At 39.1% G+C, this 24,444-nt stretch overlaps 1 protein-coding gene across 6 annotated transcripts in view; it reads right to left on the bottom strand.

Moving 5' to 3' along the window:
• The window catches only part of slit2 (slit homolog 2 (Drosophila)), a 137,754-nt gene that overhangs the window by 13,243 nt on the left and 100,067 nt on the right, over positions 1 to 24,444 (bottom strand). For 4 of the 6 annotated variants that reach the window (XR_005991815.1, XM_041785748.1, XM_041785749.1 and 1 more), the window contains 17 exons: positions 22,050 to 22,121; positions 21,652 to 21,795; positions 19,083 to 19,246; positions 18,772 to 18,795; positions 13,395 to 13,545; positions 13,189 to 13,263; positions 12,793 to 12,936; positions 12,424 to 12,567; positions 10,794 to 10,960; positions 10,537 to 10,669; positions 7,659 to 7,727; positions 7,236 to 7,307; positions 4,459 to 4,530; positions 4,279 to 4,350; positions 2,386 to 2,549; positions 1,030 to 1,154; positions 704 to 801 (listed from right to left, as the gene is read on the bottom strand). Coding sequence is in view for 5 of the 6 variants with exons in the window: in XM_041785748.1 (XP_041641682.1) it covers positions 704 to 801; positions 1,030 to 1,154; positions 2,386 to 2,549; positions 4,279 to 4,350; positions 4,459 to 4,530; positions 7,236 to 7,307; positions 7,659 to 7,727; positions 10,537 to 10,669; positions 10,794 to 10,960; positions 12,424 to 12,567; positions 12,793 to 12,936; positions 13,189 to 13,263; positions 13,395 to 13,545; positions 18,772 to 18,795; positions 19,083 to 19,246; positions 21,652 to 21,795; positions 22,050 to 22,121 (1,890 nt within the window). In the remaining variant the exon portion in view is untranslated. The remainder of the gene's footprint in view (positions 1 to 703; positions 802 to 1,029; positions 1,155 to 2,385; positions 2,550 to 4,278; positions 4,351 to 4,458; positions 4,531 to 7,235; positions 7,308 to 7,658; positions 7,728 to 10,536; positions 10,670 to 10,793; positions 10,961 to 12,423; positions 12,568 to 12,792; positions 12,937 to 13,188; positions 13,264 to 13,394; positions 13,546 to 18,771; positions 18,796 to 19,082; positions 19,247 to 21,651; positions 21,796 to 22,049; positions 22,122 to 24,444) is intronic. The other 2 variants (XM_041785751.1, XM_041785750.1) reach the window with 2 other exon arrangements.

Raw genomic sequence — 24,444 nt, 5'->3', positions numbered from 1 at the left:
TATTATAAAATCCAAAAACCTCAAATATCACATTGACATAATTATTCAGAACCTTTGCAAAAACACTTGAAATTTAGTTAAGGTGCTCCCTATTTCTCTGAATGTTTGCTGAGCTATTTCTACATCTTGATTGGATTCCACCTGTGGTAAACTGAATTGGTTGCCTGAGTAAGAGAGGTGACCAAGAAGAGCTCAAGAGATCCTGTGTAGAGATGGGACAACAATCACTGCAGCCCTCCACAGATCTGGGTTTATAGCAGAGTGGCCTGACGGAAGCCTCTCCTAAGTGCAAAACACATGAAAGCCCACTTGGTCTTCAACTGGGAAAAGGGAGGATCCCCAGCTAAACTTCAAGTGTTTTTGCAAAGGGCCTGAACATTTATGTCAATGTGATATTTCAGTTTTTCATTTTTCAAAAACTAGCAAGTATTTTTTCAATTCTGTTTCCACTTCGTTGTGATGGGGTACTGAGTGTAAATTAATGAGAATAAAAATGAATCTAAATGACTGTGGCATCAGGCTGCAACATAACAAAACTGAAAAAGTGAGGGGGGCTGATTACTTTCTGAATGCACTGCACAGTACATCAGTGCCTTATACAGGGGAGTATAAAACTCTAGAAAAAAGACTCTTTTAGAAATGTAATCCAGAAATTAAAGCCTGAACTAACCTGGTGGGAAAGAAAAAGTGGAAAAGATCTCACCAAAAGTTGCTTCCTTCTCCCTCCTTCAGGTGGCAGGTGCCTCCGTTCTGGCAGGGATTACTGATACAGGCATGAATTGGCTCTTCACAGTTTTGTCCCTGCAAGCAAACACAAACACACAAATTCTTATACAACCTACAAAAACAACAACCCATATTTGTACCTTGTCTCTTGACATCATATTGCTCTTTTATTCTAATTATTAGAACATTTATTACACAAAACCCTCTCTGATACATTCACTTGCCTTATAAAGGATTACACTTATGTAAGGTACAAAAGCAAGTCAATATGATCTTCCTGTTTTTGTTTGTGTATGTGTTTACCTTAAATCCATACGGGCAGTTGCAGCGGTAATAGCTCACTGGATCGTTGGAGCAGGTGCCGTCATTTTTGCAGGGGTTAGACAGGCAGGGTTCACACTTGGCTTGGATGCTAATATCAACTGGACCTGTGAGATGCAATCACACCAGCATGCACACACACACAATCACACAAATCATTCGAACCAGACAGAACATTAGCGTCATTTTGTTCTTTTTTTAAGTACAGGCAGGATTCAAAGGTTGGCACACACCTGGACAGCTGTACATGATCAGGATCCCACAGATATTTGCATCTTCAGTAGTAAACTTTTTGAGGTAAAGTAAGAAAAGGGGGAATTCGCACTGGCTACAATTAGTTTTCTCTATTCATCTTTTCATTATAATAACTTTACACTTATGTTATCATGAAAAATTGTGTATTTGTGAAACACAATTTCAGCAAACTCAGCTATCTTTCTTGGTGATAACTTTTGTACAAAAGGTTCTTTACAAAATTGAATTACTACTTAACAGTATGCAAGATTTTTGCAGGATCATGATATGCACTTAGGAGACATCCTCCGTGTTTATTGACCAAACATAAAGTCCTAACAGCTGGGATATGACAATGACCAGAACATGAGGACTGAGAGGGAAGAGGAGCTGTTCAGTCTGGTTGGGCTCAGAGGATGAGGAAAGTCTTGAGGAGCTGGGAAGAAGGGCACTAAGGAGGTTATACTGGGATATGATTTGCTACTTTACCTGGCACCAGAAAACCACAAGGCCCCGGGACTTCTACAGTGCGTCAGTTAGGTTAGGTTAAAAATAGGTTTTAGTATTCATAGTTAATGTGATAGATGAAGGTTTAAAGTCAGGGTCAACAGTCAGTAGCATTTTGTAGTATCAGGAGTAAAGGCTAACAAGCAAATTTGTGTAATTTCAAGTTGTTTGATATTAAATTCTTTATTTGCTGTCAGATGAAAACAACTTAATTATTTTGTTTCAGGTTTCCAGATAGTCCTTATTCTATATTGCAAATTTTAATTCCAAAACTGTTAAATTACTTAGAAATGTAACCTCAGGAATGCAAAAAAATGGTTTTGTTCTTTACATATGTATAATATTTTCCAGACATAGTCTTCATTGGACAGCAAATCTGCTACTGGCAACTTGTGGTCTCCTCTTGGAGTCCTTTTTAAAATGTATGTTTATGTGATTCATCAATAATGGTAGCTTGTTTCTGCAGAATGTGTGTTCACACTTGGACTGTATACCCAAGAGAGCATAATTATGTACTAGACTGTGGTTTAAATGTATCTGCTAGTGAGTGCATTTTTTGTGATCAAGTCCTGAGTGTTTGTGCCACTGCAGGTTTACCTGTGCAAGTGAACTTCTTGGATGGCGTGGTGAGCAGCAGTTTATCCGTCATGTCACCAGGCCCGGCACAGCGGGCGATACCAGGCTCCTTGTAGCCACTCTTCACCCAGTCAGACAGCCACTGCATGTGACAGTCACAGTACAGAGGGTTGGCACCCAGCGCCCTGCCAGAGAGAGAGAGAGAGAGAGAGAGTGAGAACAGTGTGCATTCACATTATCAGCATTTCCACTTACTTTCGTTCAAATAATTCATTCATTCAGTACGTTTACGTGCAAAAAGTAAAAAAGTTGAATCATCATGTTAGACCGACTAATAATGGACTGTCAAAATATGAGCCAACACACGAGTATGACTGAAATTGTTCCTAATTGAATTTTAAAAGCAACTCTCAAACCTAAGACACCTAGAAAATTAACATCAGTACACATCAGTCAGACCAGACAAGACTTGATGCTCTGTGCATGATCAAAAGTTTCCATGCTGACCTAAAACTCTGCAATCATAAATGCTAAGTGTTGCAGAAGCCACTTTGTTGTCTGTTTTCAGATATCATCCTAAGCTACAGGGATAGTCCTCATCTCTTACATATTCATTTCAAGTTGTAAGAGTAAACAAAATTTTGTTCTTCTCTTGAAAAAGTTGATTATATCCATATCTTGAGATAAAGTTCATCCCCCCTAGAAAATATTACTAAACTGCAAATTTTGAGGAGACAGTATTAAATCTTAATGTCTGCTCTTATTTCTTAGGAACTAAAGGCAAGCACTAAAGCTTTGCCTGCATCAGGTTATTGGAATCAGACTCTAAATTCATACTTTACAACTTGTCCTCCAGCTACTTGGCTCATATTTGACTACTAACCAATCATACTCGCACCATTACTAAGCTGCTCATTGCCCCTTTTCCAGCGGTTAGTTTTTTCAACATTGCATTTTCATACTTTAGCTCCAGGCGCCCTCTCAGGCCTTACTTTTTAGGCCTTCTGTGTTGTAATTTCACTTAGTTATACAAATATCACTGTTTTAAAGTCTTAAGGTGTGCTATGCTATGATGCTTTCAGGATTATTGGAGAGCTCCTTCAAATTAAAGATTAATTCCCAGGCTTTATAGTTCTATCACGAGTCGAGATAATGCAAGAAAAGCAGTGGGATAAAACCAGAAACAGCCTCTGACTGTTCTAAGCGCTATCCATGGTGCTGATCCTCATGATGGCCTCCTGGGCAGACACTGGCATTCCCACCAGCAGGTAACTAAAAGTATAACCATGACTTTAGTGCACTCAGCATAACCTCTCTGCTCAGTCGTGAGCTAAAATAAAAGATTGGGAGATTGGACAGAGAGATAAAGTATTACTTCTCTAGAGTATAAAAATCAATAAATAGTTCACTTATGAGTTTATTGTTCTTGACAAGACTCTGCTGTGTTACATGCTGCTTGTTTGACTATTGATTAATCAAAAGGACACTGTGAATTTCAGACTCTGCACTTTAGTTCTCACAACAGCAGTGTGGGTGTTTTGTGTTGTGAATCAGTTAAGCAGATCTAAAGCTGAAAGTTAGCAAAGAAAGTAAAAATGCACTTTGTGTCAATAGAAAGAATGGCATTTGCTCCATTATGCTAATAGGAGGAGAAGACGAAAGCATACCATCTTCCCTTACTAATCTTACACTTATATTTCATTAAGAGGTCTAGTACAGATGTGAATGCCTCCTTATCTAAATCTAACAGATCAGAACAGCACAAAAATGATAAATCAAACCAATGTTTCCCCTTTGAACTATTAGAAAAGGCTCTATAGAGCTGATATCACTGTTCTAGTTTCACAGCTCTATAAGGTAAAAAGGTTCAATTTGAAATAAAGCCATGAACACTGATGTTTCTCCGTCACTCACAGATGGGAGAGCGATGACAGGTCTTTAAAGGCTCCCTCTGGTATCAGGGATATGTCGTTACCATGGAGAGATCTAAGAAAGGGTGAGACCACGAGGAAGAAAGGGAAATTTAAAATGTCTGTGCAACATTCTCTCAGTTATCCACCCCTTTAAATGTGTCACTGTTTGACAGATACTCACAGCAAGCGGAGAGACTTGAGTCCGTCGAATGCCCTCACTGGGATGCACCGCAGGCGGTTGTAGCTCAGGATTCTTTATGTGAAACAGAATAAATGTGTTGGGATGGAGGCAAATCCACAAGTTTTGTTCAAGACCTCTTTAAATGCACAAGCATTTCACAAATGCAAAATAATCAAGCAAAAAGACATGGCGAAACACTTCTATGCAATCTTGAAAACCCAAACACACATGATAAGAGATTTTAAAGAAGACAATGAAGCCAAACTTCACAAACATATAGTAACATATTAAAGCCATAGTTTAAAAAAAGTATTAATGTATTTGGACTTCATTGTTTTCCTGATTGCCATACACAGTTCCGTCCGTTTTGTTTTTATTATTATTCAGCTCTTTGTCGTGCATTTTTGAGGTGTGTTTTTCTTTGTCAGAGGTTTCTGTTAACTCAGCATTTTATTCTTTTTTTGTGCATTTTTTTCTGTCTCAGGCTGCACATCAAGCTGCTTTAAGAATGAAACAGTATGCTTGATTTTCAGGCTTACACTGCACTGTGGTGAAAGAAGCACCCACAACCAGGGGTGGAAAGAAAACAAGAATGCCTTACCCAGGTAAAAGTGCAGTTACTTTGATTAAACTTTACTCAAGCAGAAGCAAAACTGACTCAAGTAAAGGTCAAAAGCAGTTCAATTAAAGTTGACTCGAAGTGCTGAGTACTGTGGAGTTATTTTTGATACCAGAGCACCTCGGAAGAGACTTTGAGTAAAAGCAGCAGATAATAAGAATCTCCTGGTTGTTCATTAAAGGAATACCTTTAGAGTAAAGGGCGATGAGGCTAAACACTGGTTATCAATGGACCAGTTTCATGTGGTTGACAGAAAGATTGTGCATCCTCAGTTGTTCAATACAAAACTTCTCCCAAAATATATTTAAGTGACGCTTAAGTTTAGAGATGAAGTTTAGCCTCTCTTTACATTTTCAGTTCTGTTATGTTGCAGCCTGATGCAATTTATGTTTTCTCTCATTAATCTACACTTAGTACATTTTTGCAAATTTATTAAAAAGAAAATATTGAAATATCATATTGGCATAAGCGTTTAAAACCTTCTCTCAGCACTTAGGTAAAGCACCCTTGGCAGCAATTAAAGCCTTGAGTCTTTTTTAATACACTTTGCACAACTGAATTGGGGGATCTTCTGCCATTCCTCTTTGCAAATCTGTTCGATAGGGTTCAAGTCAGGGCTCTGTCTGGGCCACTCTAGGACATTCACAGACTTGTTCCTAAGCCGCTACTGTGTTGTCTTGGCTGTGTGCTCAGGGTTATTGTCATGTTGTACGGTGTTGTAAGGCAGGGCAGGTTTTCACTGAAGACATCTCTGTATTTTGCTCCATTCAGCTATCCCTGATGATAAAACCCTCACAGCATGATGCTGCCACCACTATGCTTCACTGTTAGGTTGGTATTAGGCAGGTGATAAATAGTGCCTTCTTCATGTATTTTGCACTGAGGAGAAGCTTCTGTCTAGCCACTCTGCCATAAAGCCTTGATCAGTGGAGGGCTGCAGTGATGGTTGTCCTTCCTGGAACTTTGTCTCATCTCCACACAGGACCCCTGGAGCTCAGTCAGAGTGACCATCAGGTTCTTGGCCACCTCTCTTACTAAGGCTCTTCTCCCTTGATTGCTCAGTTTGGCCATGCGGCTAGCTCTTGGAAGAGTCCTGGTTATGCCAAACTTATTCCATATGAGAATTATGGAGGCCACTGTGCTTTGGGAACCTTCAGTGCAGCAGATTTTTTGTAGCTTTCCCTAGATCTGTGCCTTGCAACAATCCTGTCTTTGAGCTCTGCGCGCAGTTCCTTTGACCTCATGGCTTGGTTTGTACTCTAATATGCACTGTCCGGTGTGAGGCTTTCTATAGATGGGGGGGGGGGCCCTTTCCAAATCAGTTAATTTACCTAAGGTGGACTCCAATCAGGGTGCAGAAACATCTTGGCAAAGATCAAGGGGAGTGGGAATCACCTATGCTAAATTTCAAGGGTTTTGGCAAAGGGTCTAAAGGCTCGTGTCATTGTGATATTTCAGCGTTTTAGTTTAGTAAATGTGCAAAAAAAGAAATTTGCAAGTTCTTAATTTCAGTTTTCACCTTGTCATGATAGAGTACAGGGTGTAGATTAATGAGATTTTTTTTATTGTGGCATCAAGCTTCAACATGGAAAAAGAGAAGGGAGTCTGAATACTTTTTGAATGCACTCTAAATAGTTCAGACCTAAGACTTCAGAGGACATAAGGCTTTTGGTCCTGCCTTAAAATCCACAAAGTGATTTGTACATATGGCAGATATTTACAGCCAATATTGCAGTTGCTAATATCAGGATAAATTTTGATTTCTGTCAGTACCAATAATCACCAATAATCCTTTTTTAAGCTAGTATCTGCTGATACTGATATCATACCAATAATGTTGGGGATCCTAAAGTAACTGATTTTAAAAACTTTTCAAAAAGTTTACGCATACAAAAAAGGTTTCTCATTGCAACTAACACAAGTAAATGTAATAAAATATCTTCAACATAAGGTGGCCCAAATCTAACAGTAGTTATGTGAATCATAACCAAAAAAAAAAAAAAAATTCAACTGCAATTCTCTTTTTCAAAGGCATTTTCTCCTTGAGTCTTTAACATGACACAAACTTCTCCCACACCTCATCACATACGGTTTGATTCTTCCTATTTCTCTCTCACACATAGTCATTGCAAAGAGGCCTATGTAAAGCCAGACTCACAGGGTAAGCAGCTCGGACATGTTACTGAGGCTGTGGTTGGACAACGTGCTGATCTGGTTGTTACTCAAATCACTGAAAAGGAAACACAGCAGATACATAAAACACACACACAGGCAGTGCTGTCAACACAAACATAAACAAAATGCACAATCACAAAGAAGACTATTTGCTGTGATACATCGTATCCCTCTGTGGCAAGGTTTCCAAGCCTACATGAGGGATAAATACATTTAAAAAAGCAAAAGTGAGACAGCACAGAGCTCTGCTACAACACCAGTCAGTTTTAGTCTTTTAAGCAGAGAGCGGGGAAGACATGCCAAGTCACGATCCTGTTAAAGTTGGTTTCTGTGCAAAAATCTGGTTTGTGGATTTATGTCTGACTGTATGGTATGTTTCAGCTGAGGTCATGTGGGCGAAACTTACATGAGTGTTAAATGTTTGTAATTGGAGAGCTCCACAGGAACCTGAGTAAAGTGGTTACCATCCAGATACCTGAGAGAGAGAGAGAGAGAGAGAGAGAGAGAGAGAGAGAGAGAGAGAGAGAGAGAGAGAGAGAGAGAGACATATATGGAAGAAATAAAGAGGATTGGGAAAGAAAAGAACATGAGAAGGGAGTAAATGAAGTTATTTAACCATGTGGGAAATTCCTCATCTCCAGCAGTGTGAGCAGTCATTACAGCCTCAGCCACAATAAACACTGGAGTTTAATATCCCCACAGGCATCCACTAATACAGTAAAACCATCCTCTCCTCACACACATCTACATACACGCAGGGACGTCTGAGATCCTATCTTCTTCACTGTGTGACAATGTGCAATTAATCCAGCATATTAATTAAGTCTTTGTTAATATTAAAAAAGCATGTTCCCCACAGGAGGGAGAGTAAAATGATAGAAAATACCACCCAGCCTCCTGTCTGATGTTTAATTTGAAGTTATTATTTTCTGATCAGCTGGGGTTTCATGTGTGGGAGTCTCAGCGTCTGTGTGCTAATACATAGTCTCATAGTTTTCTGACTAAGTAGAGCTTCAGCGAGGGTTATTATGGAATCAGACATGCAATTTATTTAGTTTTCAGTGCCTTAAGAAGCATTAAAAGGTGCTGCTGACTGAACAGCAGGTGAACTATCTGTTAGCACCATGCAGAGTAAAATAGATAATCTACTATCAATTACAGATAAACACTTTCAAAGATGAAACTAATAAAAAACAGTAATTATTGATAAAGTTGAAAACAGAAATTATTATTATAATTGTTTTTACAATTTCGTGTGCTGTTTATACTTCTTTAAATGTGCTCTTGATGTACAGACAATATAGGAAATGAGGAAAACCTCAATCAAGAAAAAAAGATGAAATAAAGGGGTAAAATAAATGAAATGAAATTACTGGGAGAAAAAGGACATACACTTCGTGAAGTTTGGTGCACTTCTTTGACAACACATCTCTTTGACCAGGGTTCCCCTGTTAGTTAATCCTAACTGTGTCAAGAATCCCAAGGCTAGAGCAAAAACATCCACAAGTTTCCCTCACTATCTCTTCTCTTGGTTTGGTTGTTTGTTTAGCACCAATTCATAACTGAAGTTATCTCAATACACTTTACAAAGAGGGCAGGTCTAGACTGTACTCTTTGGTGTGGTTTATGATAGACCAGCATAATTTATTAATATCATAATAAAAACTATACCCTATTATAATAAAGACCAGCGTTAATCACCATAACCTCAGGACAAGCAGCATTTAGCCCCTTTACAGTGGCGACTACACAACACACTACACAAATAAGTTATTATAGATGTTAATATTGCATTATTACAATCATAGTAGAGGTAGTAAAGCAATTTTAAATTTCAAATCCTGTATTAGCATCACACAAGAAAGAAATAAAGCAGGGTGCAGATGGCCTAGTGGTTAAGGTGTGCCCCATGTACATGGGTGGCCTGTGGCTCCTTGTCTGCATGTCTCTCCTCCACTCTCTCATGCAGGTTTCTTACTATCCACTGTCCTCTTCTATAAATAAAGGCATAACAATGACCAAAAATACATATTAAAACAAGAGAGGGAGGGCTGAAGAAGGTCAAAATAGATAGTGCAGTAAGATTTCATAATTGGATCATATTGTACGTAAAATTGTGATGAGGTCTGTGTTGGCCAGATGAATAGCACTAGTGGGTGGGACCATTTGGCGATCATTGTCTTAGACTCTGAACTTGTTTTAAAATGAAAATCTGTTCCACCATATGGACAAGTGATTCAGAAGGTGCAATGTGTAAAACTGGGTAAAAAAGAGCAATATCAAACAGTCAGATTCTTGATTGCAATGCTAAATTCTGGTGTTAATTGTGGCAACCTGTGGCAAAAACAACTAGGTTTCTGTTATTTGCTCTCTTCTGTGGTACCTCAATGGAAGGGGCCCTCCCTACATGCCTATAAAAGGTTTATTCCAAGTTAATAAAAATAAAATGATTTTATAAAGTCAAGTGATTATGCACTCATTTAGATATTATATTTATTTAGATTATATTCATTTTCTACCAAGTTTGTTCTGCAAAATTCTACTATGCTAAATATTACACACTGCACCTTTAAGCCACTTCTCAAAACTGGTTTTGATATTTAAAAAAATCAATTTAAAAAAACAAAAGAGAGTAAAGTTATGTACATAATCTTTTATGCAGGACATTCCCTATTTTCACATTAAGCAAAAATAAGGCATTTTGAGTGTTCTCTGTCAGGCGACCATGTTTATTTTGTTTAAGATAGTATTAGTATAATACTGTTGTTCTTGTTTTCGCTAGCATTATCATTATTTTAAATTTTTGCAATATATATGCAAACATTCAGATTCTACATGATTATTATATATATAGATTATGTATAAATTATCAAAAAGGGTATCACCAAAAGCTCAGAGGAGATTAGTTTACGACAATGATCATAGTGTTTAGCATGTTATGTGTTTGCCCAGATAGGCTTCCCCCTATATGAACACAATAACATAACCACAATCTTGGAAGGGACCCCCATCTCTCTTTTGTTTCTGACCAGCGAGACCAGACTATGATTTGTTTCATAATTTACATTATGTTAGTTTTCTATAAGAAGATGATTTTATGTTGGAATTCAAAACGTCTCTGTGGCTGCTTCAGGCTTGAGGTATTTGGACATTTTTCATATTGTGTCTTGGCCTCCCCTACACTGGCCATAAAACTTGATTACAATACAATGATACATGTCTCATCCATGTTTCACTTTTATACCAGTGAGACTATTTTAAATCATAAGTTATTCCTGACTCACAGCTCAGTAGTCTCTTTGGGCAGGCCTTTGGGCAGTGCGGTCAGGCCTTTGTTGCTGCAGCGTACCACTGTGTCCAGACATGAACACTCTGCAGGACACCTGAGCACTGGAGAGCAGCTATTCTCCTCATTACCTGACAGAGATATAGAGAGGGGGAAAAGGATGACCAAAACTTGTCAAAGAAATGACAAAAAAACAAACAAACAAACAAACAAAAAAAAAAACATCAAAAAAGTGCAAATCTGCCTCAAACTCACCATCTTCACAGGCAAAGTCCTGCACAGCTACATCCTGGATGGGGATCTCCTTGAGGAAATATGGGTTCTGACAGCGTGGGTTACCAGTGACGATACGTTTCCTTCTCAGCCAATCACCAAGCCAGGCCAGGTGACAGTTACAGTTAAAGGGATTGGCCAGAAGGTTGCTAGAGACCAAAATATGATTACTTTTTTTTTTAGACATTTTTTCTTGTGTTTTTGTACTTTTACAGTCCTGTGCATAAGTTTTAGGCATGTAGGGCACTAAATATTCATCTGAGGGCCTGATGTGCCCAAACCTGGGCAGGTGGTTTGGGGCAGCCAAGGTCAAGCTCGACACATGTCAACACATGTGTGTTGCTCAGCAGCCAAGATCAAACTTAATGCTATCTCTTTTGTTCAGGGCCTTTCACACCTGGTAGTATGCCCAGAGACAGCCCAGACTGGTAGTCGAGGCCAGTGGTTCTAAACCTGAGGTCTGGGCACCCCTAGGGGGCTGCCAAAGATTTCAGGGGCATGTGGGACCGCTCTGATGTTGGGGGGGGGGGGGGGGTAGTATTTTTTGAGATTATTAAGTCTATTTTTAATAGAAAACAAACATAGAATTAAAGAGTTTAAAAAGATGCAAATTTACATGAAGAAACTCAAAATGTCAGTTTAAAAAACTTGGAGTGAAATTAGAAACCAAAAAATTTCAAGTTTCTAAATCAGAAATTTACAAAATTGTAAAATCAAAAATTTATTAAAAACCAAAAGGAAAACAGTGCTTGGATTTTCAACAGTTTGACTTATTGATGTCAAAAATCCAACAATTCATGTTTTCGTTTGAATTAATGCCTTTTTAGACATGAGAACTTTTTTGTGAAAATTGACAGATCCTCTTGTTTATTAATTCTAGAGAGGCCCTAATATACTGTCATAATAATGTTTATCTGTTTTCGAAAACAACTGTCTATAGGCCTATTATGTTTAGATTTTGTTGATAAAAACAATTTAAATTGATGTGTATATTTCCAAGTGGGTCCTGGGGGTCCTACTCTAAGATGTGAGTAGGGGGTGCCCTTACCCGCAATTTCCACATAGGACGACTGTGCCTCGCACCAAAGTACCGCGGGTTTGGTCCAACCGAAGGCGAGCGACTGAAGGCGAGAGACCAAAGGCGAGCGACTTCGCCCACTAGAAGCGAGTCTAGAGCGCTGCATCACAGCCGCTGCCGGTCTGGAGCACTGGCTGTGGAAACGCTTTGATAGTCTAGAGAGGGAGTGATTAGCTCTGCAGTATGATTCGCTTGTGTTTGGCGGCGCGTTTGCTGTATGTGGAAATTGGAGGTTAGGAAAAAAGGTTGGGAACCACTGCTTCAGTCTTGCTTACTCACCACATCCACCCCTTACTCTGCCCTTAAGGTGTGGAATTTGTTATTTCTTTCAACAGATTCTTTTCCCATGCTTGTAATACACAAGGACATCCAGAGCATGACTGGGGTTGTGCCAAATCTCCTTCCTGACAGATGGTGTCCTCAGGTTGGCTTACTCACCATATCTTTGCCTTACTTCCACCTCAATTTTTGGCCCAAACATGCCTAAAAGTTCTGCACATTACTGCTCAATTTTATATTTGTTTGTGTCCTTACAGTGTTGACAGGGAGTGCAGCGTATCAAACGCTCCGGGGTTCATGGAGGTGATCTGGTTGTCGTAGAGCGAAAGGAGCCGCACTGAGCTCAACCCAACAAAGCTGCTGTTGCTCACACAGCTGATACGGTTACTCCTCAGCATACTGCACACAGACAAACACACATTAATATTCGGTGTATTTTACATAGAGAACAATAAAAATTGTTCATTTATGATAATATAAAGCTGTGAATTATGCATCCCCACGTTTTGAAATTTGTCTGCTTGCTGTCACAGCATATGAGAGCATTTTTGAGTTTTGTTCATAGACTTGATATGATAATGTGATTGCAGATGCATGTAAGTATCATCGTGTTTGTGTACTCACAGTGTGCGGAGGCCAGAGAGGCCCTTCAGCATTCTGTGGTGCACGTTCTCGAGTCTGTTGGAGGTCAGAATCAGCTCATTGACCCCTGAGGCTCCTTCAAACGTCCCCTCCTCTATGTCTGTGATGCGGTTATTGCTCAGGTTACTGCAGAAAACACAGGAAAAGGTAGGTGAGATGGCAAGAGTAGAAAAGGATTTAGATAGAAAGAGGTGACAAAGGCAGCTGGGGGGTATTGAGTTAAGATCAAAAATAGTAGAAAGGGGTGAAGTGTATGCGGAGGTTACATGTTCTTTCTTCTGTCAACATATTTACATCATAGTCTGCATGACCTTAGTATGACTTTTAGACAGCCACATGTGATGCTTTTTTTTCGGTTACGTTACATTTCTGACTCACATCTTCCTCAGCTGAGGCAACTTTTTGAAGATCCCCGTCGCCTCGAGCACAGTGAACTCATTGTTGTTCAGACGCCTGAGAACAGAGAGGAGAAGAGGTGGTCAGAGAAGAAAAGAACAACAGTGGAGACAGAGGAGGAGGAGGAGGAGATCAAGGTTTCCTCTATACCACACACAGACACTTTGTAGTAGTTCAGTGTGACTCACAGTTCAGCCGTGTACTGAGGGATGTGATCTGGTATTTTGGTGAGTTTCTGGTTGGAGCAGTCCACTGTGGTGCCCTCACAGCGGCACTTCTCGGGGCAGGCAAGGTCGGCAAAGCAGTCCCCTCCTAGCTTACTGCGGTAATCCTCTGTACCTGGTCACAATCAGAAGATATATGTCAACAAACACCTTTACCGTGCAGCACATGAACCCCAGTGTTGACTGGCACCAGTTCTGACAGAATCACGGCAGACAGCCAGAGTACAGGTCGTGACAAAGTGGAAGAATTTTGAGAAAGCACAAAGAGGCTGTGCCGCTTTTGTTTAGAAAGTTACATTTTTGACATAAAACAAATCAGAATATGATCATACGCAACATTGCCCATTGGCTTTCCTTCAAAATGCTTCAGTGTATCACAAACCTGCAAGGCGCCAAGTGCATAAGATATGCAAACAGTCGGGTTTAAGACATGTAAACAGACAGACTCATGCTTACACATGAGAACAAACATTTTGATTTTCAGTCCTGTCAGACTTGAAAGAAACTGTTAGTGTTAGAAACTGTAGTGAAAACAAATCAGCATCAAAATATTGGATCAGAGCAGAAAAATGCTCACGCACACAGGCAGCCATCCATCATACTCTACACAACACACATATTATACACACACAGGTCACAAGGGGAGGACAGGTGATTGCTGTCTCTTGCATCTGGGCCATGCTGCAGGCTTCGCAGGGCCGTTCCATGGTGCTTGACAGAACCATGTTCCACTTTAGGAACCTGGCAGCCACATGGTTAGATCAAGCACAAAGGAACAACCTGCTGACTGACTGCTCCTCCGCTGTAACACAAGGGGGGTGGGGAGGGCAGAGAGGGGAGAAGAGGAGGAGGAGGAATGGGTAGACAGGATGAAGTGAGAGGAGAGGAACAAAGAGGTGAAGAGAGGAGGAGGAAAGGGTTAAGAGGATGGGGTGAGAGCAAAAGAGGAACAGAGAGGAGAAGAAAGAAAAGGAAAGGAAATGAAGAAAAGGAAATGAAAGGAAAGAAAAGGAAGGAAAAAGGGGGGATAATAGGAAAGGAAAGGCAGAAAAGGGTAGGGAAAGGAAATGTAAGGGAAAGGAAGGAAAGGATGGCAATAGAAAAGGAAGGAAATGTGAGGGAAAAAAGAAAAGGAAAACAAAGAAAAGAAAAGAAAAGAAAAGGGAATGAAGAGAAAGGGGAGGAAAAGAAAGGAAAGGTAAAGAAAGGGAAGGAAATTAGAGGAAAGAAAAGGAAACAGAAAGAATGGAAAGGAAATGAGGGGAATCTGAAGGAAAAGAAATGAAGACAATAGGAAAGAAAGGAAAGGACAGGAAAGGAAGGAATGTAAATGACATTAAATAAAAGGAAAGTAAAGGAAGAAAAAGGGTAGGAAAAAATAAAACAGAAGGATAAAAAAAGATGGAAAGGAAGAACAAAACAGGAAGAAAAGGGAGGGAAGAAAAAGACAGGGAAGGAAAGGAAAAATGGAAAAGAAAGGAAATGAACTGAAAGAAAAGGAAGGGGAAAGAATGGAGGGAAAGAAAAGGAAAGGAAGGCAGAGGAAGGACGAAAGGAAGATAAAGACAGAAGGGAAGAGATAAGGCTTAGGAGATGGAGGACAGGAGAACTTGGCTTGGATGAGAAGGAGAACAGGAGAGAAAAGAAGTAAAAGTGAGGAAAAAATGTAAGGAGAACATAAGAAATGCAAATGGGAGGTATTTCTTGAGTGGCTGCAATACAAGGAAGAAAGGTAAAAGAGCAGAAAGAAGGAGAGAGAAGAGGGTAAAAAGAGGCTTGGGAGAGTGGGGGCAAATAGGAGAGAAGGGGAGATAAAAGGGGATGAATTTGAAAAACAGGGAAAGAATAGACTGGAAGGACATGAACGAGAAGAGAGAAAGACGTGGTGAATGAGACAAGGAAAAGGTAAGGAGAAGAACATAAAGGAGCAGAAAAGATGGGGTAGAGACAGAGGTTGTAAATGAAGAGAGTAAAAGAAGGAAATAAGACAAAAAGAGGACGAGAGAAAGTGAAGTGAGTTTAGAAGGAAGAACAGGGAGGTTACATTTTTAGCTGAAGAGTAGGAGAGGAGAGGGAAGGATGGATGGATGGATGGATGCAAGGAGGGGAGAAGGGTGGGAAATAAAGATTGATATGATGGAAAGGAGTAAAAGGCAACAGAAAAATAGAAATAATATTAATAATAATAGAGAAGGAGGAAGAAAAAGGTCGAGGATGGGAGGGCTGCATGGAGTGTTAGAGAGGAGTAGGAGTAGAGTTGAGGATAAGAAAATGGAGAGGGGTAAATTAAAGATAGGAGGAAAGATGGAAATAAAAAGGAGAAAAAGCAGCATAAACGTTGACCCGAGGAAATATATGACTCCGGATAAAGATAGGAGCAGAGAGAGAGAGGGAGGAAAGGAGGAGAAGGTCAGACAGGTTGGAGAGAACAGCAAAGAAAAAAGCCAGGGAGGATAGGAGGAGAGAAGGAGACGCTGGAACATCTAAAGGTTTCTAAAATTCACAGACACAACAGAGGAGAACAGAGCAGCAGTTACAGAGGAGTGGGAGGAGAGTTACAGCAGCACTAAAGGCAAGAGAAGCCCTGACTTTAGTAACACACAACAAATAACTACACACAAACTCACACACCAGACACAAAAATACAAGGTGTAAGAAACTTATAAATCTTCTGCTTTTTTGTTGTTTGTAGACAAACAGGAGGAGTCACAGGTGGGGAGGTCAGAGCCCGGCCCAGGGGGACGAGAGGAGAGGGATTCGGAGTTTGACGCAAAAAGCCTTTTGTGTGAGTGTGTGTTTGAGAGTGTGTTACTTACAGCCTGTATGGTGGTGTACTCCTGAGTGTGTGAGAGAGGCATTAGGAGAAAGAAGAAGGGATTTCACTTGTTTATTTGAAACAGGAGGGACAGAAAATGATGAAAAAGGAAGAAAAAATCTGCAATTTTTTAACTGGTGTTCAGTCCCCAGGCAGTGATTCATTTAAAGGAGTAATGACTTGTGGACAGTGAGACTGTGCTGGTTTAACATGACAGTAGGTGGGTGCTTTCATCCAACATATATCCCAGCCGTGTTTGCTGGGAGCAGGAAAGATTCAGACGTGTTTTCAAGGAGATGAAGAGATCACAGAGAGCTCACATGAAGAGATACAAGCTCACTGCTGATTAAAGCTTCCATGTGGAGCTTTCAGTAGATTTTGGAGCCCTCCGTGGCCAAGATGGTACATCTTTTCTAAAAATCTCATCCCGCTTTCTTTTTTTAGTCGACTGTATCACTCATTGATAATTTTTGCAGTGGAAAATGTTAACAAAGAGTACTGTAGATTATTTCCCTTGACACCTACCCCGCCACAGCTATCAGAGGCATTAAATAGCATAAAGCTGTGGTTCCATTCATTTTCTCCATAGCAACTTTGATTATCAGCTATAATGTTAGAAATATCCAAGTTTGACTTACCACAAGCTACCTGAGTATGAAACAATAGTATAAGCTTCTGTAGAAGACAACTGTATGTAAGATATCAACCTCTTATAAGAAAACCATGGTTTGTTTCATAGAACACCATTTTGGACAAAATAATTTTCTTTAATTTGACCATTGAGTCTCCCACATTAAACATCTGACCAACTCCAGTCCAGATTTAATTTGGGTTTTCTTCAACAGTGGCTTTCTCTGCCTCTCTCATAAAGCTTTGACTGGTGAAGAACCCTGGGGATCAGTTGTACTTTTAATAACCTTTTCTTTGAGCTGCTTGGAGGGTTCTATTGTCTTCATGGTGTAATGGTAGCCAGGAATACTGATTAACCAGTGACTGGACCCTCCAGGACACAGATGTCTTTATACCACAATCACTTTAGACACATTCACTGTAACAAAGTGATCCCCATTTTACTAATTATGAGACTACTAGAACCAATGGACCGGACCCCAATCTAGAGGATGTGATTATTTATGCAATCAAATATTTTAAATTGTTTTTGCTTAACTGACATTACTTTGTAGAAATCTGACTTCACTTTGAGAACAACACAAGGTTAAAAGATCTAAGGGGGTGAAAACTTTTTATAGGCACTGTAAGTACACAGTCTTGTACCTTTGCCTTTTTCTCCACTAGTGCAGAATTAAATGTTTTACAGTGATGAGTTTTGATTTAACTGGTTAGCTTAGTTCATGCATTAAAAGTCTTGTAATAAGCATTTTAAGATATATCTATGGAGTATTTGAATGGCACCAAAGAAGCGGATGGGCCCTTTTGAGCTCAACAACCAGTTTTATTACTTAATTATTGTTTTGTTTGCTTCAGTATATTTTACACAGGTGTTAGTTTAAAATTCTGTGTGCTTCAGGACTAACAACAGCTTTAATCATTAACGTGTGAGATTTCTCTTGTTTAACTTTGTTTGTTCCAAGACTTCAGTCGATTCAGCCAGTCTTATCTTCTTGGGAATAAAAAAAGAAAAAAATTGTTGAACAAAAAATCTTGAATAAAGGTCCCCAAAATTCAAACAAAAAATACAAGACAGGATCAAAAATAAAACAGTGAAAAGGGGGACATGATGCAAATGAAACTGGAGGATTTTTAAAGTATTAAGTTAAGCTGAAAAACCAAGGTTGTTCCCCAGAATAAAACATGTTTATTCAACTTTTCAACCGCAAATGTTGTTAAATTATTCAGCTCTGCCCTGTATGTGGTATCTGGGCTTTGAAACCTCTGTCCCCCCGGTGTGTTAATGACTGCAGCGAGCACGCACACACACACTAGCTCACACGATGCCTCTTCTGTGTGCCGCTGTGGTAATGACCGCCTTTAGCCCTGTTACTGATCTCATATGCATGTCTGATTTACATATTTCCCAGCGCCCCTCAGAGCATGGTGGCTGTGTGACCTTTTGATGTTCTGCAGCAGGCGAACACACAGATGCTGGCGGACACACGCTCATACATTAGCTATCAGAAGATGTGCTAAGAAGCGAAGGACGAGTGTTAAATCAAGTCTCTGTGATCGTTGTATCAATAGACTTTCATTTATACAGGGTCTACACATGCAGAGCCTCGCTGACAGCAGCCGGAGCCTATTAAGACAACTGTTTCCTTCCCTCAATCGCCAAGGTTACGGTCAACGCTGAAAACACCAGTGCAAGGACAAGTGCGTGATTATGTGGAGCCTGCTTAGATGTGATACATCATCTTGTATGTTAGACCATTAGAGAGAAATGTCTTGGCATTCAAAAGGTGTCAGTCAAGGCAAGTCACTCCAAGTGTCAAGAGTGCGTGAGAGTGCAGCATCAGCCGTGTCTTTCACACACATACAAGCTCCTACACACACATGCTTAAAGTACAATACCTGGGATGAAATACTGTTCTCTAGCTAATAAAGAGACAGAGAAAGACAGAAAGTGACAAACTAGAGACACAAAACCTGGAAGAAAGTACCTGATGTCTGTGGGCATGTTTGTGTTAAAAAAAAGAAACTAGGTTTTTGTGTGCAAGGAGCAAAGGAGGTTAGTAAAGAGAGACTGAGGGAAAATCCCATCAGGAAAACACAGAATGAGAGGACAGAAAGTTGGAAAGTCTGTTTGATCATTCTTATCAAAAAGAGAATTTATCGTTTAATCAAGAGAAAAAATAGTTTTGCAGTGTTTGAGAGTTTTCTACCTGAGCAGCGGAACTTCTTGCTCTTGATCTGTCCGATACGTTTGTTGGCGAGCCGTCGTGGGCTGGTGCAGCGGGCGCCGCTCGTCTCAATGGGGTTATCCTGCAGGTAGTCTGCCAGCCACTTCAGATGACAGTCACAGATAAATGGGTTCTGGGCTAAGTGGCTAAGTCACATGGAGAGACAGAAAAATGAGGCATACAAGTGAGCTTTGTTTCTTGGCAACTCAGGTGCCTCTTTGGGAAGGCTTGCCATGATTGTGAAGGTGTCTGCCTCAGAAAGAAAGTGAGAGATGGTTGTGTTGTACCAGAGAGTTGTTTGACTGGTTACAAAGCAGGGAACGGCAGTTTTTATTGGCACTGATTATCTTGCAACAGGTTGAACGTGCACAAGGTGTAACGTGCGAAGCCAATTTTTGTCTGAGGGGGAATAAATGGCATTGAAACCTCACTTTTTTAAACTGGAATTAGAGGATCCTGAAGAGGTGTGGTTTGCAGTGGTGCATCTGAGCCCCCTGCGTGAGTAACGGGAGTACAGCTGCTATGGCTGACTGAAATTCACAGGGCTTGGAACACTTGTACGTTTATAATAAAACCAACTTCAAGAACATGAGGTATTTATGTTAAAACTGTGATAATATAAAACAAGCTGCACTTACACTGATACAAAAAGTGTTTGCCCTCAGCTTTAGTATCACAAAAAACCCAATAAAATACTTTGATTGTAAATCTCTTAAACCATGTTTTTTTTTCGTCTCATCAGACCAAATAACTTTTTTCTACTTGACCACTGGGTCTCCCACATGCCTTTTGTTGAACTCTAGTCAAAATTTAATTCAATTTTTCTTCAGTAAATTAGGTGAGTTACTTTAAAGGGGGGGGGGGTATTTATGCAATCACTTATTTTACACTACATATTTTTGTTAAACAGACATTTCTTTGTAGAAATCTGTCACTTTGACATTATAAAGACTTTCTGTAATGTCATTGTAAAAATGCCCAAATTAAATTGATCATGATTGATTCATTAAGTCAATAAAAGCATAAAACATCCAAGAGGGTGATGACTGTTTTTAGGTAGTGGTTGAAAAATAGTTAAAAAACATCAATGCTGATTTAAAAAAAAAAAAAATCTAAACCAATGAAACATTACTTCATTTTTTGTCTTATCTGCCCCTTTTAAATGAACTTTAAAGTACTTAGAATAAAGTGTTATTGTCTTCTAAAAATAGAGATTAGCAGGCCTGAAAAGGCACAGAAAAGGCTGGGCCCCTGAAAATATTAGTGATTGGGCCCTTAGTTGTGATCTGTCAACATCAATACTAGGGCTGTCAGTATAAATGCATTGATCACGATGCAATTAACCCTGCATTGAATGACTTTTTATTTTTTTGAGAAAAAAATATTTCACCCTTCTTTTTGGTTGGGGCCCTTATTGAGGTATTAATAAAAAAAATTGCCCCAACCACCCACACTCCAGACTTTGGTTTGTTGCCTCAGGGCAACAAAGTGCAATAAGGGTACCAAAAGGTGATGGTTTACAATATATACAAAAATAAAGCAAACAATCAGTTTAATCAGAATTACATTTTATTTTAACATCCTGCACACTATTAATCAACTTTATATTCATATACTCTATAATCAAACATTGATCCCATTCCATTTACTATTCTTTTTAGTATTTGTTAACTCTACTCCTATTTATTCATTTAGTATGTGCTGTGAGAAAGGCATTGTAATAGCCTTTATTTCAACACTGACAAACTGTGGTGTGTATTTTATATGCATAATAACACAACTAAATTAAAGTGAGAGAATATAGCATAAACACCTTTTGGTATTACACCAAAAATGTTCATATAAGCTTAAGAATAGCAGCTGTGAGAAGGCTTTGTCGTGTTTTTGCTGCTCTGAATGAATTAAAGCATATTTTTTGTCTCACACTTTTCTTTGCAGAGGAGTAAAGCTTATTCTCAGTTACGAGTCAGGCTAAAGCCAATTACATGAGCCTAAATGACACCAGCAGTCTAGGAGCTATGATCCAGAGGACTGAAACAAAAAGGTAACAGTAAAATGAGTATCAGAAATGAGTTCATTTATCATACTTGCCTATTTTTTGGTGCTAACCAAGGAAAAGCTTGCAGAAGGAATAACATCCTTGCTGTTGTGTCATGCATGTACTTATTAAATTTCATAAAATAGTTCATTAGTCTGTAACAAAAAACTGCAACAACTTGTAGACCAATGGCCAAATGAAGGCCTTTAATTCTTAAAGATAAAACAAGATGTTTTTAGTCAGTAAAGCAGGGAGTACTGTAATAGCCTTCAGTGACAGCTCTCCTAAGGCAAAAATAAAAAAGCTGTTTCTATATAAAAATGATAAGTATAATCCTCAGCAACAACAATTATTCTGAGATAATCATACATTTTCTTCATTAGGTGAGGAAAAAATAAATCCTATCTGCAATGAAATGCAGCGAGTGCTCAGTGTTTCACACCTTCTGAATGCTTAGTGTAAACCTTTTCTGTGTTAATGATGAGCTCTGTGTGTCAGTGTTTGTATACGTACAGTGTTTGTATGGCTCTCAGCGAGGAGAAGGTCCCTTTGGCGATAGTCTGAAGCTTGTTGTCATAAAGTGAGAGCAGATTGAGGTTGTGGAGGTCCTGAAATGCGTCCACACGGAGACACGCTATCTTATTAGCATTCAGTAGCCTGAGAGAGAAGAAGAAAAAGAGGGACAGAGAGTGTGCGTGTGTAAGAGATGACATGAGGATGGGGATGAAAGTTTATCCTGTTATCATTCTTCAGTGAGTGTTTCAGATGTTACAGGTCACTGCTGATGGCTTTCAATCATGCAGGCTCCACTCTGATGACAACATTTTAGGTAAGCACTTTTCAGCAGAATATCAATGAGGTGTGGGTACCAGCTCTGAGCTGCAACTACGACAGAGTGTGTGCCTACTTACAATAGCTGCAGAGAAAAGAGTCCCTCAAACAGCCCTTTGGAAATTTCTGTGATCTTGTTCCCATACAGTACCCTGTGGAGCACAAACATTACATTAATAAGTTATGAATAAAAACACACATATGATCACCTTAAAACAGTTATTTTAAGACCTAGCATTATCTGTATAATTAGCCATATTCTCAGCATTTTTTACAAACTTTCAGGAGTGTTGTTTCATTATATATATTGTCATATTCAGCTCAGCTGCTATTATTTTTGAGAGTGCTATCAAAAGCTTTCTTCATGTCAAACTGTAACAGAATCAATAAGAAACAGGTGGAGGAATACCTGCTCTTATGTAGAGTCACAGACAGCTAAAATATCTCACACTTAAAGAAATCTGCAGAGAAAAGCTGCAACTCTTCCATCCTCAGCATTGAAACTTTAAAACACGACTTCAGTTGTAGCTCTGTGGCACGTTGCACAAGGTATTACATCAAATATCAAAACTATTCAGCATGTGTCAGTGTTTGGTTGCATAGCAGATATGAAACCAAGTGATCTTTGTTTAAATTTTTTGACAAAAATGTCTAAAGAGTGTCTATGGCTGAGGTTCAAAACTGATAGTTATTCCAAAGTTTGTTCGTAGATGCTGAAACAATGCCTATGTTTAGGCCAGATTAAGCCAGGAAATATGTTTCATTACAAAGATAAATCACATATTAAAACAAATTTTCAAGTCTTATCTCATATATAGAGTATTTCAGTTTAATAGCTATTGTACAACTTATCAGTGAATTATAGTCTCCAACCACAAATAAAGAAAAGAAAAATGTCATATTGGTCTCAGAACTGTAACTACTTGTGCCTGAGATGACTGCAAATTCCACTCAGCAATCAATCACTTCTTTAACTTAGAGCCTGTCAGAAACAAGTGTCAATACATGTGCAGACTTCTTCCTCTTCCTCCAGTAACAATGTTTAAAACTGCTATTTAAAGTAATTTTTAAGCCAACCTATAACACCAAACATCTCATAAAAGGTTGCATTTTGCTAGTGTAGGGCCAAAACCTTGTATGTCCATTTTCATTATTTAAATTTTTGTTTGATAAATCAATGCTCTTGGTCATCCTCCACATCTGTCTGCGGGTTTTAGCATATTTTAAAGCAATAAAAAGTGCCAAAAGGATGCCTTTAGATTAATTGAAAAATGCAGTGTTTTTCCATTCCCTGTAAAAGTGGTGTTTTTGGAAATACAAGGTTTTCGCCAGGAACCAGTGATTTATGATTTTTGCTTGTAAAAATAAAATGTGTTAAAAATATGTCTATGTATAGCTGAGATTAAAACACTCAATTTATAAATGTTTAACACAAAACACAATAACAAACAAAGAAAACTTAGACAACTTTCATTCATTATGCTGTTTTGAGTGTCTTTTCAGCTGTGGACATGGTGCTCATGGAATGGTTTTTCAGATACAGTGCTATATCTTATGTCCTGTGAGCTGCTGATGAACACATAACTATATACATATTTCAAAATTGCAATATATATTTAAATATATTGAAAATAGGACACATTTTAATCAGGTCTATGTAGACCTGGTTTGAACCACTGCTGCAAAATAGTTTTACATCATTTCAACACTCGTGAAATACTTTGTTATGTTATAGCAATATTGTTGTTCAATGAAAACAGGTTTAAATTTGGTCTTTAGCATCTAGAACTGATTTCAATCTGTTTTCAGCCAAAATTTCAACATTCACTGGCTTTCATATGGAGTGTTTTGCAAACTCCAAGTGGGCACTCATGTGTTTTGCACTGAGGAAAGGACCCTTTGACCTCTTGGCTTCTTTTTGCTCTGATGTGCGTTGTCAGCTCCGAGCCTTTTTATAGAGAGGTGTGTGAATCATGTCCAAACAATTTAATTTACCATAGGTGGGCTCCAATCAAGGAGATACCACTCTTGTTTAACAGTAAAAGTACCCTTGGCTCTGTAAAACTAGTCAATCACTTTTCATGCAAACTCCACAAATGAATAAACCTTCTTAATCTGGCTGGCGTTACAGAAAGTTATGTACTCTGTTATCAGAGAAATACTTTGCATAAATATATCAGATCACATACACAAACTGTTCAAGGCTGAGACTGCCACTGCCATGCTATGAATGCACACACACATTCAGAGAGTTATCAGTCATCTTAACGCTACACGCTGAACTGAGTTGTGTATGTAGGCAGTTTAAGACATGTGTTTTAGATTGGCTTTTATTTCATTGTGCTGAGTGGCTGTCCCCAAGAGACCTGAGGTTGGGAAACACACAGTGCAGGAGTGAATGCTTCATTTATGTCTCACACGCATTAGCACATGCTGTTTTACATGCAGACACACAAACCAAGACATACAGTTCGA

The sequence above is a fragment of the Cheilinus undulatus genome, linkage group 4, assembly GCF_018320785.1.
Source record: "Cheilinus undulatus linkage group 4, ASM1832078v1, whole genome shotgun sequence".
In the NCBI taxonomy this organism is placed as follows: Eukaryota; Metazoa; Chordata; class Actinopteri; order Labriformes; family Labridae; genus Cheilinus; species Cheilinus undulatus.
The sequence above is the reverse complement of the archived record's forward strand: the minus strand, read 5'-3'. Positions and strand labels throughout refer to the sequence as shown.